Source organism: Mytilus galloprovincialis, chromosome 9, assembly GCF_965363235.1.
Source record: "Mytilus galloprovincialis chromosome 9, xbMytGall1.hap1.1, whole genome shotgun sequence".
NCBI classification, from domain to species: domain Eukaryota; kingdom Metazoa; phylum Mollusca; class Bivalvia; order Mytilida; family Mytilidae; genus Mytilus; species Mytilus galloprovincialis.
The window spans coordinates 755,736-771,687 of NC_134846.1; the positions used below are offsets into that span (position 1 = coordinate 755,736).

The following is a 15,952-nucleotide window of genomic DNA, read 5'->3' on the forward strand; positions in this document are numbered from 1 at the left end:
ATTTTATTTCTATTTTGTTGATTTCTCCGAGCTTTTGTGCATTACTGCTTTTTATTATGCATCCGAATAAGAATAACAGTTATTTTGTCTTTTTTTAATTGCACTTTTTAAAACAATAAAATCGGCAAAGGGTCTGCAAATAGGTTCCAATACATGTAGATTTACGTGAGAAGTATATTGTAACAGCCATTATTATGTATATCTCTGAGTCTGCGCTAAGTATAGATATATGGAGAATTTTATCACAGTGTTGTTTACAAAGCGAAAGAAGCACGTCATATTAGAATATTGCATTTAACATTTCTCAACACATTGCTCAGAAAATACAATTTTAGAAGAAAAAAATGCCTCGCTTTCAGTTTTAACTATGATATAACCAATTATCGTTCATTGATTAAGTAATTTGAGTCAATATGAGACTTTGTAAAATCCTCTTGGTCGGTTGCAATATGAGATAAGTTTATATGGGGACGGAGTCCCCAATAACAGTAGAAAATTCAAGAAAAAAAAAATACGGGAAAATTTCCCGAATTTTTCATTGTACTAATGAACTCAAAATCGTTCAATTTTTTTTTGTCGTGTTTTGAAATGCCGGACCTGAGCAGAAATGTACAATGTACTTCCTTTTTCCGGTCTATATAAATATATATTTATCAGTCTAGTATAAAATAGGAAGGAACGCGCAATACCAATTTCATTTTTAATAATTCCTTGATATGAAAAAACGTTACCTGATGATAGCGTTTCTTTGTTTACATTGCATATGACGTCATAATTTAAATAACGTCACAAGTAAAATCCCTAACAACAGAACCAAAATTGGAAACGTTACGGTATTTCCGTTTTTTTTTTTTAAACAAATATTTAATTTACAAAAAAATAATTTCGTCCCCATTAACAGGTAATGCCTGCCTCATATTATAAATAAATGAAGTGACGGACATAAGCCAATTAAGAAATGTCTCTCTTGGAGTATGTTTATTTTATTTTGTTTAAAAACTGATAGCAGGATAGATATTTGTTTTTCGATAAATAATATATAAAACAAAACTGAACCTGTTACAATGTTAATATTAAAGGATAAAAATGAAATAACGAGAATGTAAACATTTAATATGTGTGCTTATTAGAACACGGCTTGGTTTACAAAGAGGAATAAGGTTGTCACATAAGAATGAGAAGAAATCTAACTGCAGAGGTTCTGAATTATGTTATACTACTTGAATTCAAACATTTCTATCATTCATAATGACATTTGTGTAATACAATTTGTATATACTATTACACCGAACCTTTAACATGTTTGCAATTGTTATCGTTAAAGGAATCATAATGTAGTTTATAATGCTGTTCTATTATATGTCTCCCCCTACGATGTATCCGTATGATCTTCAACTATTAAATGTTCGCCCCCTTCTCTTATCATGCTTTGATGTTTGGATTTAACTGTTCATCGTCTTCAGAGCCACCTAACGAATGAATAGTCGGAGCCACAGTGGCGACTTTACCATTCTCATCCTTTTCAAGTTTAGTATCATCATTGAAGTTTTGTTTGCTGTAATTGGAAAAAAAAGATTCATCAGAACCAAGTTAAAACATACCATACAAACGCAGAGGGAAAACATATTTGAACCCATGTGATCTGATTTTATACATTCTGGAAACTAAATTTCCGTAGCAATTACTTGAATTATTTTGTTGCAAAACCCATTCGTATACAGGTAAAAATGATTATTAAGGTATTAGACTTCTAATTCAGGCCCGGTCGGAAAGAATTATATATATATAAACAAAACAAAAATAGTTCCTACATATAGCTGTAGCTTTGTCAATGGCGAGTATATTTGAGTTGTTTTGCTATCAAATGAAAGCTTCGGGACTTTGTATCACTATAGAATGGTTGTTGAAAGATTTATTTGAATAATAAAGAAGTATTTGAAATTTTAATAAGGGCACATTTGGCGTAATGTTCAGATCAGAATTTCCTGTATTTGTTCTATCAAACTTCCGGGAATCACTTCACTCTTACATGCAATTAAAGGTATGTTGTAAGTCAGGATAGAGTACAGTTTTGACATGAAATAATATCCACTTTATTTTAACTTAAGACAAATTAGAAATGTGTGCTTGAAATAACAGAATGTAACGTAGAAAGCAATTTGCAATGAATTAGCGGTTTTATAGCTTAATAAATGTTTGAATATACAATATGACATCAAAAAGACCTAGAAAAATCCAATTGTACGTGTTCACTCTGTATCTATATCTATATCGGATGTTTATATCGAGTTATATTGCTGTCGACAGTCTTCGTAAGTCTAGTGGCGTCTAGACTTATAAACATATGAAATGGTGATATTTATTTTCGAACCTATGCATTGTAGATTTTTCATTTAAGACTTTTTATGATTTGGATACACGTTATACCAGTATGTTATGAATCGAATATGGTAATTAAAGTCTAATGAGAGGGCATGTCCTTGACACGTTATGCCCCTTTAAACAAACTTTCATATCCTTGTTCTTTTTATTGCATCATATTTTTTGGTGTACTTTATATTATTTCTGTGAAACTATTGATAGATATAACAAAGAGCTAAAATAGTTCTGTTAAACTTACCTTGAATTGTCAGATGTATCAAAATGCTCATCATTCTCGTCTTCTTTTTTACGTCTGTCTCCTGCTTTATCGTAAATTCCTTCCTGTGTGTCTGCATACGTGTTGTCTTCCTTTTTATCAGCCAATTCTAGGGTGTCTGTATTTTGCTTGTTGCTCGACTTTGTTGCTTCGTTCACTTGAGCATATACAGCAGGTTGAGTTGATGCGTTTCTAAATAATATCATAAACAATAGATTAGTCTACTAATTGACTGTTAATTGGTAATTATTGCGAGGTATATGATTATTCTAACACTAGTGTCCTTAAAGTAAGATAAAGATTAAAAATATCATCAAAAACTGTTCGCCCTATTTTGAATTAAATATTATTCTAACAAAGACGCTCTTGTATTGCAACGTGGTTCAACGTGTCAACGATGGCGATCCCTCCGAAGGCTCTCGATATGTATTATGTGTGTCACGTGTTATCTCGGATAAGCACGTTTTTCTGAAACCGCATCCCGTCCTTGTTTGCAATTTGCGAAAAAATAATGATTGTGGCTATAAAAATTTGTCATTTGCGAAAGAATTTGGCGAAAGAAATATATACAAATATTTATTTTCATCCATCTTGTTGTTTTACTTTTTCGGGTTTCTCGGACTTTACCTGATCAGACAATACTCGGAATTCACCTTGATTCGTTACAATTTTGACAGAAAATCAATAATCAATAAATGAGTCCAGAAAAGAAAACTGTTGTTTTGACGAAAAATGTTTAAAAGCATGAAAAATCTCCGAACTTTATCCTTTGACTTTGATATAGATGATTGATTTGAGAGAGTACTTAAAAGTCGTTTGACTGACACGACGTGTTTCGAGCATAGTTTTACGTCTCAACTTTTCATTTACGATGGTCTAGAAAAGAAAACTGTCGTTATGAAGAAATCTATGCAAAATGATGGGAACCTCCCCTCGAATGAGAGTAACCCTTCAATGTAATGACGGAACTTATATCTTCTTTATGATTTTTTACCTTAAATGAGAGATTAATTTCAAGTGATGAAAGCTTTTGTTTTGTTGTAAAACCACTTCTTAGTACAAAAGGGCACATATTTTTTCTTTTGAAAACTCTCTCAAAGAACTGAACATCTTTTTGGTATTATAAGGTCAAAACATGTCCACGAATTTTGTTTTATTCCGGGACTTGTATCTTCTTTATTATTAAAAGTAAGTGGACCTCTCTTTTAGAAAAGTTGTTCAAATATAATGAATTTTCCCTCTTTTAAGTTAAAAAAAAGTTCTTCTTTTTCAAAGTAAATGTTCAGTGTTTATTTATTACAATGTAGAGACTCTACGGTAAGTTTGAGAGAATAATCATAGACAACAATGGGGGGAAACACATCTTATTAAAGGAAGGGTGGGGTCGGTAGAAAAAATGGAAAATTTTTAACGAAAAATTTATGTATGTTACTTGGCGAAAAAATAATAAAGTGGCGAAAAATATGTTGTTTTGGCGAAAGAAGTGGCGAAAACAAGAATTGACCCAGGGTATATCCTGGCAAATACGATATATATATATGCGTTTTGTTTAAATATACTTTTTCACTTTTTTTGGTCTTTTGGGAAATGTTGTTTATGCTGTATTTAGACCCTTCTACAACGAAATTTGTTTTACATGCACACGTATAAAAATTGCGGTTTTTATCCAATGCATTCATAGGTTTGAACGTAGTTTTCAATTTAGACTTGTATATATATAGATTTAAACGAGTCTAAATTGAAAACTACGTTCAAACCTATGATTGCGTTGGATTAAAACTGCAATTTTCATACGTGTGCATGTAAAACAAATTTCGTTGTAGTAGGGTCTAAATACAGCACAAACAACATTTTCCAAAAGACCAAAAAAGTGAAAAAGTATATTTAAACAAAACGCATATCACTAACAGGTCGAACAACTGATGTTCTTAAACCCTGCTGACTGCCATTGGCGATTGCCAAATAAAATTGATCACGAGATGTAACAAAATGGATTAATATAAATTTAATACTAAACAGAAAACGATAAACTTGTGCCCAAGATGTTATGCCACAAACACAAGGAGTCAATATTTTTTTTGTACACCAGATTTAGATTTCGACAATATATGTCTCTTCAGTGATGTTAGGGATCGAAACGGTATTTGGAAGGCCATATAATTTAACCTCAATTTCAGATAGACTCTTGATTTTTAAAAGTCAATATAGAATGAACGGATCATATAAACCGGAGGGAAAATATGATACAATCCCACACGAAAAAATATAAACGAGTCTAAATTAAAAACTAATTAAACTAAACTAAATTAAAACAAATTTCGTTGTAGAATGGTTTAAATACAGCACAAACAACATTTTCCAAAAGACCAAAAAAGTGAAAAAGTATATTTAAACAAAACGCATTTGACTAACAGGACGAACAACTGATGTTCTTAAACCCTGCTGACTGCCATTGGTGATTGCCAAATAAAATTGATCACGAGAGATATATATATATATATGTCTAAACGTATAAGCGACATGTTTTAGTCTAGCAGTCTTCAATCTTTCAATATCAGATTAAAATGTTGCCTTTATACAAACGTACGATTCATTCTTTTGTTCTTTTTCCTTCTGTTTCTTCAAATATTCGTAATTGTGCTCCTTAATATCGTCAACCTCGTGTCCATGACTTTTTGTTTTTTTCATAGCATCATTGTCCAAATCAATGCAATCATAGTCCCCAGTTCTGAATTCTGTAATCGGTTTTTGTTTAGAATCAACAATAGTTTTAGACTCATTTTTAAATGAAGAGGATTTACTCCTCCTTCTGAAAGAGATCAATACTAAAGGTAAATTATGTGCAATATTCAAAAATATGAGTGTTGTCTATTTGAAACATATTTTTATTTAAGTCAACAAATCATGATTAAATGCATTTTATATACTCATAAGGTTTGCGTTTTAATGATCTATGACCACTTGCAACTTCCGTTTCAATATTTTTTTCAATGATGGCGTGTCAAGGAAAATAACATTTTCTTTAAACGTTCTTCACACCTTGAATTAGTCAAAATGAACAATATTTGAATATCAAAATAAGATGTGTTATGTATATTTAATGCAACTGTCATACAGGTGAGATGTTTGGCTAGCTATTAAACAAGGTTTGCATAATCTTTATCTAAATAAGAAAATGCCTGTACAAAGTTAGGAATATGTCAGTTGTTTTTCTTTTGATATGTTTAACCTTTTGATTTTGCCATTTGATTATGGACGTTCAGTACGTTTGTGATTTTACTATTTTTCAGGGAGACAACTACACTTTGTATCCACCAAAATTCAAATGAAGTGAAATTAATTGACAGCAATATATAATGAAACGTGAATCGAAACAGAAAAATCTAATTTATTAATGGATCAGCGTTATAATTATAATATATCATATGTATGGAGCTCTACTTTACTAATGCGTTTATAAATTTCCTTATTTTATTTGAATCACACTGCTATGGATGACTAATATTATTAGTCGGAAGATATATCGATTCAATTTTATCATTAAATTTGTATAATCTCCTATGTTACGTATGTCGTGTATGTATAACTTGATTAATTTCACTTGACTGGGCGGGGTTTAACTGGTTGGCTTATTTAAGACCAGTCCATCTATAGACAGGTATTTCAGAATAAAATCATCAATAGAATGTTTAGTTATTCGTCCTATATCATACACTCAGTTCATTTGTATATCTGTTTGGTGACAACGATAGGTGATTAGAAATCAGTTCCAATTATAATGGCCATCATCCATATCACGCACATCTTGAAATAGACTGTCCTTATGCTAATTATTTGTTAGCCCCGCCCGATCAGTTGAAATAACATTGGTAATAGCCTATAATCATTTGGTTTTATTATCAAGACTGTTCTTATATAGATTAGACCGTTGGTTTTCCCGTTTGAATTGTTTTACACTATTAATTTTTGTGGCCCTTTATAGCTTGCTTTTCAGTGTGAGCCATGGCTCCGTGTTGAAGACCGTACCTTGAGCTATAATTGTATACTTTAACAAATTGTGACTTGGATGGAGAGTTTGCTCATTGGCACTCATACCACATCTTCCTATATCTATGTACCGAGAAGACGGTTATACCTCAATTCTTAATTATAGAAGATTCTAAACAAAATTATAACTATTATAGATATAATTTTAATTGTTTTATACTGATCTCTTTGGCGTTTTATTTTTCTCTTTTTTTACAAGTTTGTATTCTTACTTTTTACATGCTAATATAACAATCAGGATAACGATAAAGATAACAACCACCGAAACGATAACAATTACAACAACAATAACTGTATCTACAAAAGAAAACAAAAATATTATTTTAATGTTACAACAAAACATCCTTATATTGATTGTAATTTTAGGAGTAGACATTAAAGACACAATAAAGGTAAATCTTTACCAAGAATGGTAATAGAAAACTTGTGTATTGTTCAAAGTTGTATGAACTTTGAGGGCAAATAATACATTATCAAGGGAGGTAATGATGTTGCAAAAGTAAAATAACGTTGTTTTTTCTTGATGATTTAAACCAATAACTTGAAAACGAGTACAATGTACATGGACCCCTTTTTCAAAATAGCATTTGGCTGTCTATGTATTAAGAGAAGTTGAACAAAGTTTTATGAATCAATCACATGATATCTGTTTTATCAAATTAATGTATTATAGTCCTGCTTTTGAGTGCATAACTTTGTGTATTTTCACCTTATTGAGACTACAATGTATCATACTCAATGATCAGGCTCAAGTGTTTTGATGAAGGTAATATATAGATTTACTGGTGGTATTTTTCAATTGTGATGTTTAATTTTGGTTAATAGTATCAACAATTCAATAGAGGTATGTTTTGCAGTAATATGAGAGATGCCTGTACCAATTCCGGAATATGATAGTTTGAGGTGTTTGAGCTTTGATTTTGTCATTTGACTTTGCACTTTTCGTTTTGAATTTTTCTCGGACTTCGATAATTTTGTTATTTTACGTTTTGGTCAAGTCATGTGTGTTTAACTTATATTCAAGGCGATACCTTGTAGAGTTGACTCCTGCAAATGACGACGAAGGTAATTTTATATTTATTCCGCCTAACATAATTTCTAATGGAAGTTTTTTATGAAGAATGCCAAAATATTTGGCACATATTATATATCTTTTATCATTGTTTATTCCTTAAGGTTAATACAACAAACAAATCAACCATATTACAATTATATCTTCTGTATTGACTTTTGATTTGACAGTTTTTGAAAATCTAGTTTGAGAGATTCTTATTATGCTTATAATTCACACTAATGGAGAAAAACGATTTTACCGTAGTATACACATCCAGTTTTTGAAATAACTTACTACATTGATTCCCTTTTAATTTATCATATTATTCAAAAGTTAAATATTCAATCTTACATATAATATTAAAAAGTTGCTTATAATAGTTTCGATATGAAATGCATTGGAATTTTGTTAAATAATTTATATCAAAATACTTGTCGCGTAAAATATTAAAATAACTAACACAAGCGATACATACCAAAGTTTTCTTTTTTCTCTTTCTCTTTACCGTCAGCACCAGACGAACTGTCCGTGAAACTAGACTGGGTAGTTGAAATGTCAGCTTTGTGAATAAACGGCAAACAGTCAATGCATTATTTGAAGATACATTTTATGAGTGAGTCAAATATGTTTCTTCTCTGATATTTTTTCAGTGAAATTAGTCTTGCATAATATACAAATAAACAATCGCAATACACTTTGCCTTTTTTGTACACAAATGAAGAATGATAAAGTGATGGAGCCATTGCATGCAGAAAGATAATTAAAAAAGGGATTGTGCGAAACTTTATTTATTTTCTTTTTTATGCGCATCTATGACGATAAGTTGCAGTCATAAATAAATGAACATGAACATTGATAATGGGTTACAGACTTGCAAAGTATGTTTTTAGCAAAATGGTAATTACGTGCTCCCTATATTCGGATAAGCAGTTAAAAAACAACAGCAAATATTCATGTTAAATTGAAATATAACATATTTTTTTGGTCATATCTTCATAAGCGTGCAATTATAATCCTTTGTAATGTAACATAATCAAATAGACAAGAATTGTACAAAAAAGTAACTATAAGGAAGTTGTTGATTCTTCATAAAGTACTATAATGTTCATGAAGGGTGTGTGTTGTGTGGGCTATCTAATAATTGATACCAGTACATGAAATTTAAAACTGACTGAAATAAGAACCATAAAGGTAATACAGGATTTTAAAAGACCAGGAAGCTGAAGATTATTAAAACAAGATGTCCTTATATATTGACTAATTTTGCTCAGACATTAATTTTGCAACCTGTGCTAGCTTTTGAAAATTGATTTTCATACACGGTATATGTATACCTCTGTTGAGCTGTTTATAACTGTATCAGAAATATCAGTACCGAATTCAAAATGCTTCATATCATGTAAATAAGAAAAATACAAGCATAAGCTTCATATACATGTAACAATTTTAATAAACGTAATTTACCTTTATCCATTACATTAATTCGAACATTTACAGCATTTGTGTACGTAACGCCATTGAAAGTGTTGCTAACATTACAGGTGTATATTCCACTGTCCGTTTTATTCATATCCGTAATAGTAAAATTTTCAGATTCACTTATTGTCTCGTAAATGTTTTCTTTATACCAGTGGAAATTTGGTTTAGGATTTCCATCGCTTTTACAAAATAAATCAATACGAGAATCTTCTCCTACCACATAATCTGTTTTATTCCGATTTAGTATTATAGTTGGCATGCTCACTTGATCTGAAAAAATAATAGTGACTATATAGGCGTGCATACATGCTTGCAAAACATTCAGCTGCCTGCCAATTCGTTAAATTTGTTGAAACACATCAAATTAAGCAATTGTTTAAATGGTCCAGCAAAACATGAAAACGACACGTAATACTTGTATCAGGACCGCTCAAAGTCTAATTCAAACTATACTATACTATACTATACTATACTATACTATACTATACTATACTATACTATACTATACTATACTATACTATACTATACTATACTTTATTTTACTATACTATTACTATTACAATACTATACTATACTATACTATTGCTATTACTATACTATACTATACTATACTATGCTATACTATACTATACTATACTATACTATACTATACTATACTATACTATACTATACTATACTATACTATACTATACTATACTATACTATACTATACTATTACTATTACTATTACTTTACTATACTATACCTTAACTTCACTTTACCTATACTTATACTTATACTATAATATACTATACCTATACTTATACTATACCCAAACCCGGAGGTGAACTTCAGTTGACCCCTGATTAAAAATATGTACCTATTTAGTGGAAACGGACGTCATATTAAACTCCTGAACATATACATGAACTAAAATTAAAAAGCAATTTAAGACAGACAAAGGTCAGAGGCTCCTGAATAGGAACAGGCGCAAAAATTAGGCGGGGTTAAACAAATTCAGTGGTTTCCTCCCTTCCCGTTTGCTAACACTAACGCCTGATAAAATCAACTGACCACCTAGCTACGACTTCAATTTATCATGGTCGAATAACAATGTTAGACGCCTCAACAATTATCTAAAAGAAAAACAGAACTTGATCTGCTACTTAAAGTAATTAGGTGTCTGGTAAAACATCAGAACTGAATTGTCAATGAAATACGAACAATGCGAAAAAAAGAACAAAAATAACTTGAAAAAATTATAATGAGTCTTCGAATCACATATTGTTGACCAATCAAAAAAAAATATGAGAATCCCATTACTATACCTATGAGAGAACCATCAGCACGCACAATGTAACATAACATAAATATTTTTTTTTTAAATATTCCTGAACCTATTCAGGAATATAATAATAAAACCCTCAGTACATGTGATTGTGTATAAATTAATTTTAGGGCAATCAGATACAAAAGATCTAATAACTTACAAAATAATTTTTCAATTGCTTGATTGTAAAGTAGGTGTTATGTGTATAGGTATTTGACACTCTTTGGGTTTCGAAGTCAAATAGTAACATAACCTCTTAAAAGTACTTTTCGTAAAAAATGAAATCTTTTACTGACATTGTAATAAGATTAATAAATAAAGAATTGTTAAAATAGAGCAAACCCTGCTCATTGTTAGAAGCACTTAGTAATACCCCTGGTTTTGGTTGGTTTTTGTTAGTGTTTAGTAATCTATGCAGTGTTTTACGTATTCCTATTTTCCATTACGTCTTTTTTTCTCTAATTTTGTTTATTTAGCTGTCTTTTCATTCTTATATCATTTACAGAAACTGACCTGTCTTTTTAACATCAAATCATCTGCTAGACATGCACACATTAAAGATATTTAAAAGTCTTTGATTAAACATTGGAATTTCCCTTTATTATCTTCCATCTCATTTTTACTGGAGAAATTCGTTTACAAAATAAATAAGTATATGTAGCAAGCTTCAACTTCTCAATATAACGAACGAAAATGGATGTAATATACACGGCGATATAAGGTTTGTGCATTTCAAGCCCTGATTGATTTTCCTTTCAAGTAGTTCTTAATTTCGTAAAACTTCTTTTAGCTTTCATGACAGTTTTTTTTTTTTTTTTTTGAAAGCAGAGGTAAAATAAAGTTATGTAGATAACGTTTGATGAAAGTGATCTTTAGAAAAATCGTCGGTATTAATGAAACAAAGTATACATCTATAAGGGAAACCTATAACTATGATATGCATATATATATGATTAATAGTAAAAATATATACTTACAGTACACTTTTATTGGTGCCGTTTCTACGTATAACATATCAGAACCTGCCATTGTTGAATAAACACAACATTTTATTATTGCTTTGTTGTCTTGGGCTGTAACTTTGAATGTGAGATTACTTGTCCGATAATCAGAACAATTCTCAGAATCTTTTACAATTGATGTTTTATTGGCTGTATAGTTAAGAGGTCTTCTGTGTCCATCAACATACTTTTGAAAGACAAGTTTTGCTGGAGGTTTTCCAACATCTCCTGTACAGACAACTGTTATGGTATCACCTTCAGCTAAAACTGTATCTATAGTTGGTTGTTTGGTAGAATATGTAGTAGTTTTGTAGCTTTTGTTGGAAGAAACACTATCAGGAAGAGGGGTAGCTGTTGTAGTATTATGGCCAGATGTTTGTATCGTAGAATGATTAAATGCAGTTGAAGCGTTTTCTTCCGTGGTAGCTGAGGCAGATACAGTTTCGTTTTCTGTTGATGTTACGTCAGTATACGTAGATGGCGATGGTGATCTATAATCCATCTGTTTAGTTGTGAACACTGCTGAATCTCCTGGTAAATTAACTACTACAACGCCATCCGGTTTTGAAGGTGGCACTATGGAAAGTACGTATTATACAATTTTAACTCAATCGATAATAAAAATCAGTATAATTTTAATTACGATACATCTTCGATTAAACAAATTCTAGGTGAAACATTTTTAAGCTGCAAAAAGTAGGTATTGGTTTCAGTTGATATGATTTTATGTCTTCTAAAAGTTGCTGCAAGTAAGCATTTATGTATTCATTTACATATGTAAAAGAGATATTTTGTTGGTTATATCTCAGTATTAATTGATCATTAGGTTTGTATTAGGAACTTGAACTAATGCCAGACATACGTTCAGTTTTTGCTGATATTATCACAGTTTTTTTAGGATCAATATGATTAATAATTATTATACTAATATCCATGTAATGTATGTAATTGCTTGGGGCATATGGTATTACAAAAACTACAATAGTTCAAATAATCATTATTGAAGCTACTTTAAATGACATTAGTATTGTAATTGACAGAAAAATGGAAGAAAGGGAACCAAAAACACTGTTAATGCCAGCATTTAAAAAAAAATAGAACAAAGAGCCTTTAAACAATTATCACGTATTTCTGAGGGGTTTCTTTCAAATCTATATTTTTGCATAATTTCTCTATAAACATCTACTTTAAGACATCAGCAAAGTTTATTAAATGAATTAACAGAGTCTGTATGTTGTAACTGAAAGTTCATCCATAATGTGGCCTGTGGAGCTATTTTCAGAATTGATGAATATACCACAAAGAAGATGTGGTATGATTGCAAATGAGAAAATTCTCCACAAGAGACCAAAATGACACAGGAATTCACAAATATAGATCACCGTACGGCCTTCAACAATGAACAAAGTCCATACGGCTTACTCAGCTATGAAAGGCCCCGATAAGACAATGTAAAATAATTCAAACGAGAAAACTAACGGCCTAATTGATGTACAATAAATGAACGAAAAACAAATATGTAACATATAAACAAACGAAAGCGACTGAATTACAGGCTCCTGACTTGGGACAGGCACATACACAGAGAATGTGGCTGGGTCAAACATGTGAACAGGATCCTAACCCTCACCCTAATCTTGGACAGTAGTGTAACAGTACAACATAAGAAGGAACTATAAAAATCAGTTGAAAAAAGCTTATCTCATCAGAAGGATTAAAATACATATACTACAAGTGCAAGTAGCTGTATAAGGGTCATTACCCGTAAGTGCTAACAAAAAACTTATTATCTTTACGAAATGGACCAAAATAAACAGATTTATTCAAACATTCAAGAAGAACATACATAACTTATTGGAAGTATCCGAACTATGGTTTCAATATATGGGTCATAATCCCTAATGTGCCTTAAATTGAAGAACTGAAATAAACAAACAAGTCTTTGTGCTGTGATTTTGGACATGTCTCAAATTTACAAGTGTCTGAGGTCAACCATATGTGCTGATTTGAAAAGTTTAGAACCATGGAATAAAGGTTAAACAAATGGGGTTATTAAATATATGACTAGATTTTCAAAGAACTAATTGTGTAAAATAAAACGAACTTTACCTCGAGAAGCTGCATCACAAAGCAATTTGTGCTAAATTAAGAGAAAATCATCTGACTTCGAAATAAATCATCGTACTTATCCAAGTTTAAGATAGGAGCAGAGGAATCGGGGAAAGACTACCGTTACCGCCTACCTGACATGAATTGCCGACTTGTCCAATTTGTATGTAATTTATTAATTTTAAAATCTATATTTTCGGTGATATATATATATATATACAGATCAAACATTGTTGGGTTGATGTTTAGACGAGTTGTATATACATTATGTACACAGCCATATATCACCATCATTGATGGCGATCCGATGGATACATCTGTTGTAGAGTTGTCACTGACTCAGACGTACTTATGAATATAATTATTTTCTGTGACTGTATATTACATTAATTTGTAGGATCCTTTACTATAGATAATTTAGCTGATCTGTAACAATAACATCTTCATGCCTTATATATCATGTACTGTAGTACGCCGCTAGATTAAAACTGACGTGGAAAGGTAACACATGCCCACCGAAAGCTCTTTTTTTTAGAGCCCAGGTGGTCGTGTGGTCTAGCGGGACGGCTGCAGTGCAGGCGATTTGGTGTCACGATATCACAGTAGCATGGGTTCGAATCCCGACGAGGGAAGAACCAAAAATTTGCGAAAGCAAATTTACAGATCTAAAATTGTTGGGTTGATGTGTAGACGAGTTGTATATATATATATATATACAACTCGTCTACACATCAACCCAACAATTTTAGATCTGTAAATTTGCTTTCGCAAATTTTTGGTTCTTCCCTCGTCGGGATTCGAACCCATGCTACTGTGATATCGTGACACCAAATCGCCTGCACTGCAGCCGTCCCGCTAGACCACACGACCACCTGGGATCTATATATATATATATATATACAACTCGTCTAAACATCAACCCAACAATGTTAGATCTGTAAATTTGCTTTCGCAAATTTTTGGTTCTTCCCTCGCCGGGATTCGAACCCATGCTACTGTGAAATCGTGACACCAAATCGCCTGCACTGCAGCCGTCCCGCTAGACCACACGACCACCTGGGCTCTCAATTAAACGAGCTTTCGCTGGCCGTGTGTTACCTTTCCACGTCAGTTTTAATCTAGCGGCGTACTACAGTACATGATATATAAGGCATGAAGATGTTTTTGTTACAGATCAGCTAAATTATCTATAGTAAAGGATCCTACAAATTAATGTAATATACAGTCACAGAAAATAATTATATTTATAAGTACGTCTGAGTCAGTGACAACTCTACAACAGATGTATCCATCGGATAGCCATCAATGATGGTGATACATGGCTGTGTACATAATGTATATACAACTCGTCTATATATATAAAAGGGAACGAAATATTTTTTGCAGTTATGCAAAGTCAAAATACACTTTGATTTCTACTTTCGACAACACGCTACTTTTTTCGACAGGCTTGGTTTTATGGACTATTGTTCTGTTTTTCTTATAAATACTAAGGCGTTAAATATAACTATTTGAAGTTCTATACTAGTCTTGTATCTTAATACTATAACTTTAAAATAAATACCTTCCACCGAAATGCTTGTATTATTCGAAATTGGATTTTGATCACCATTTGAATCAATGTATCTCGCTTGACATTGATAGGATGTATCATCTATGCACATGATTTGGTTAAATGTCATAACTGCTTTTGTTGATAATTTTGTTATAGGTGTCAGTGTCACTCTACCTTTTAAATACTCTCCTTTTGTGTTTATCAGTGGGGTGTCGTTTGGTATATATGTTGCTATTTGTTCAAAAATTTGGCTACTTTTGTTGAAAGCCCAAAAAGAAACAGAAAATTGTGAATAGTTTCCCAATGGGTATGAACACTCTATTTCTGTTCCATTCTCGCCAATTAGTCCTACTTCGCTTCCTTCAATTACTACCAAAATGGTGTGGACGCCTGCAACACAAAATCCTTTCATTTTATTAGACATATATTTATACACAAAAATGCACAAAAAGTTACAAAAAGTTGTTTACAATACAACACTTAAAAAAAGTAAAATTACACATTTCATTTGATTATTAAATAAGGAATATAGTTTCTCAATTATGTACTTGTAATCAAAATGCAAGCTGACTCAGGAATAAGAGTAAAAATATTAAACATTCAACGTTTTGGAAAAACTTGTGTTACATATTAATAAAACTTAAACATTATTACCCTGTAGAATATTTTATAATATAAATTAATCTGTATATACTTACTGGTCCTTTTAGATATTAAACCTTTAATAATTTATCTCAAGGAAACTACGTAGAAAAAGGAT

General features: G+C 31.3%; 1 protein-coding gene across 1 annotated transcript; it reads right to left on the reverse strand.

The window, feature by feature from the left end:
- Positions 1 to 1,169: 1,169 nt before the first annotated feature.
- LOC143044191 (uncharacterized) lies at positions 1,170 to 15,552 on the reverse strand. The gene is made up of 8 exons (XM_076216085.1): positions 15,202 to 15,552; positions 11,505 to 12,104; positions 9,204 to 9,488; positions 8,215 to 8,298; positions 6,898 to 6,982; positions 5,226 to 5,447; positions 2,621 to 2,830; positions 1,170 to 1,555 (listed from the first exon to the last, which is right to left on the reverse strand). The coding sequence occupies exons 1-8, from the start codon at positions 15,317 to 15,319 to the stop codon at positions 1,423 to 1,425; spliced, it is 1,737 nt and encodes a 578-aa protein (XP_076072200.1). The 5' UTR covers positions 15,320 to 15,552; the 3' UTR covers positions 1,170 to 1,422.
- Between the last annotated feature and the right edge of the window lie 400 nt (positions 15,553 to 15,952).

Excerpts from the sequence above, each read along its gene's own strand:
- LOC143044191 (XM_076216085.1), bottom strand. The coding sequence starts at position 15,319 with ATGACATTTAACCAAATCATGTGCATAGATGATACATCCTATCAATGT. Across the intron at positions 9,489-11,504 it reads GGCACCAATAAAAGTGTACT|ATCAAGTGAGCATGCCAACT; the intron begins GTAAGTATATAT and ends TTATTTTTTCAG. Across the intron at positions 2,831-5,225 it reads AAAGAACAAAAGAATGAATC|AAACGCATCAACTCAACCTG; the intron begins GTACGTTTGTAT and ends GATATTATTTAG.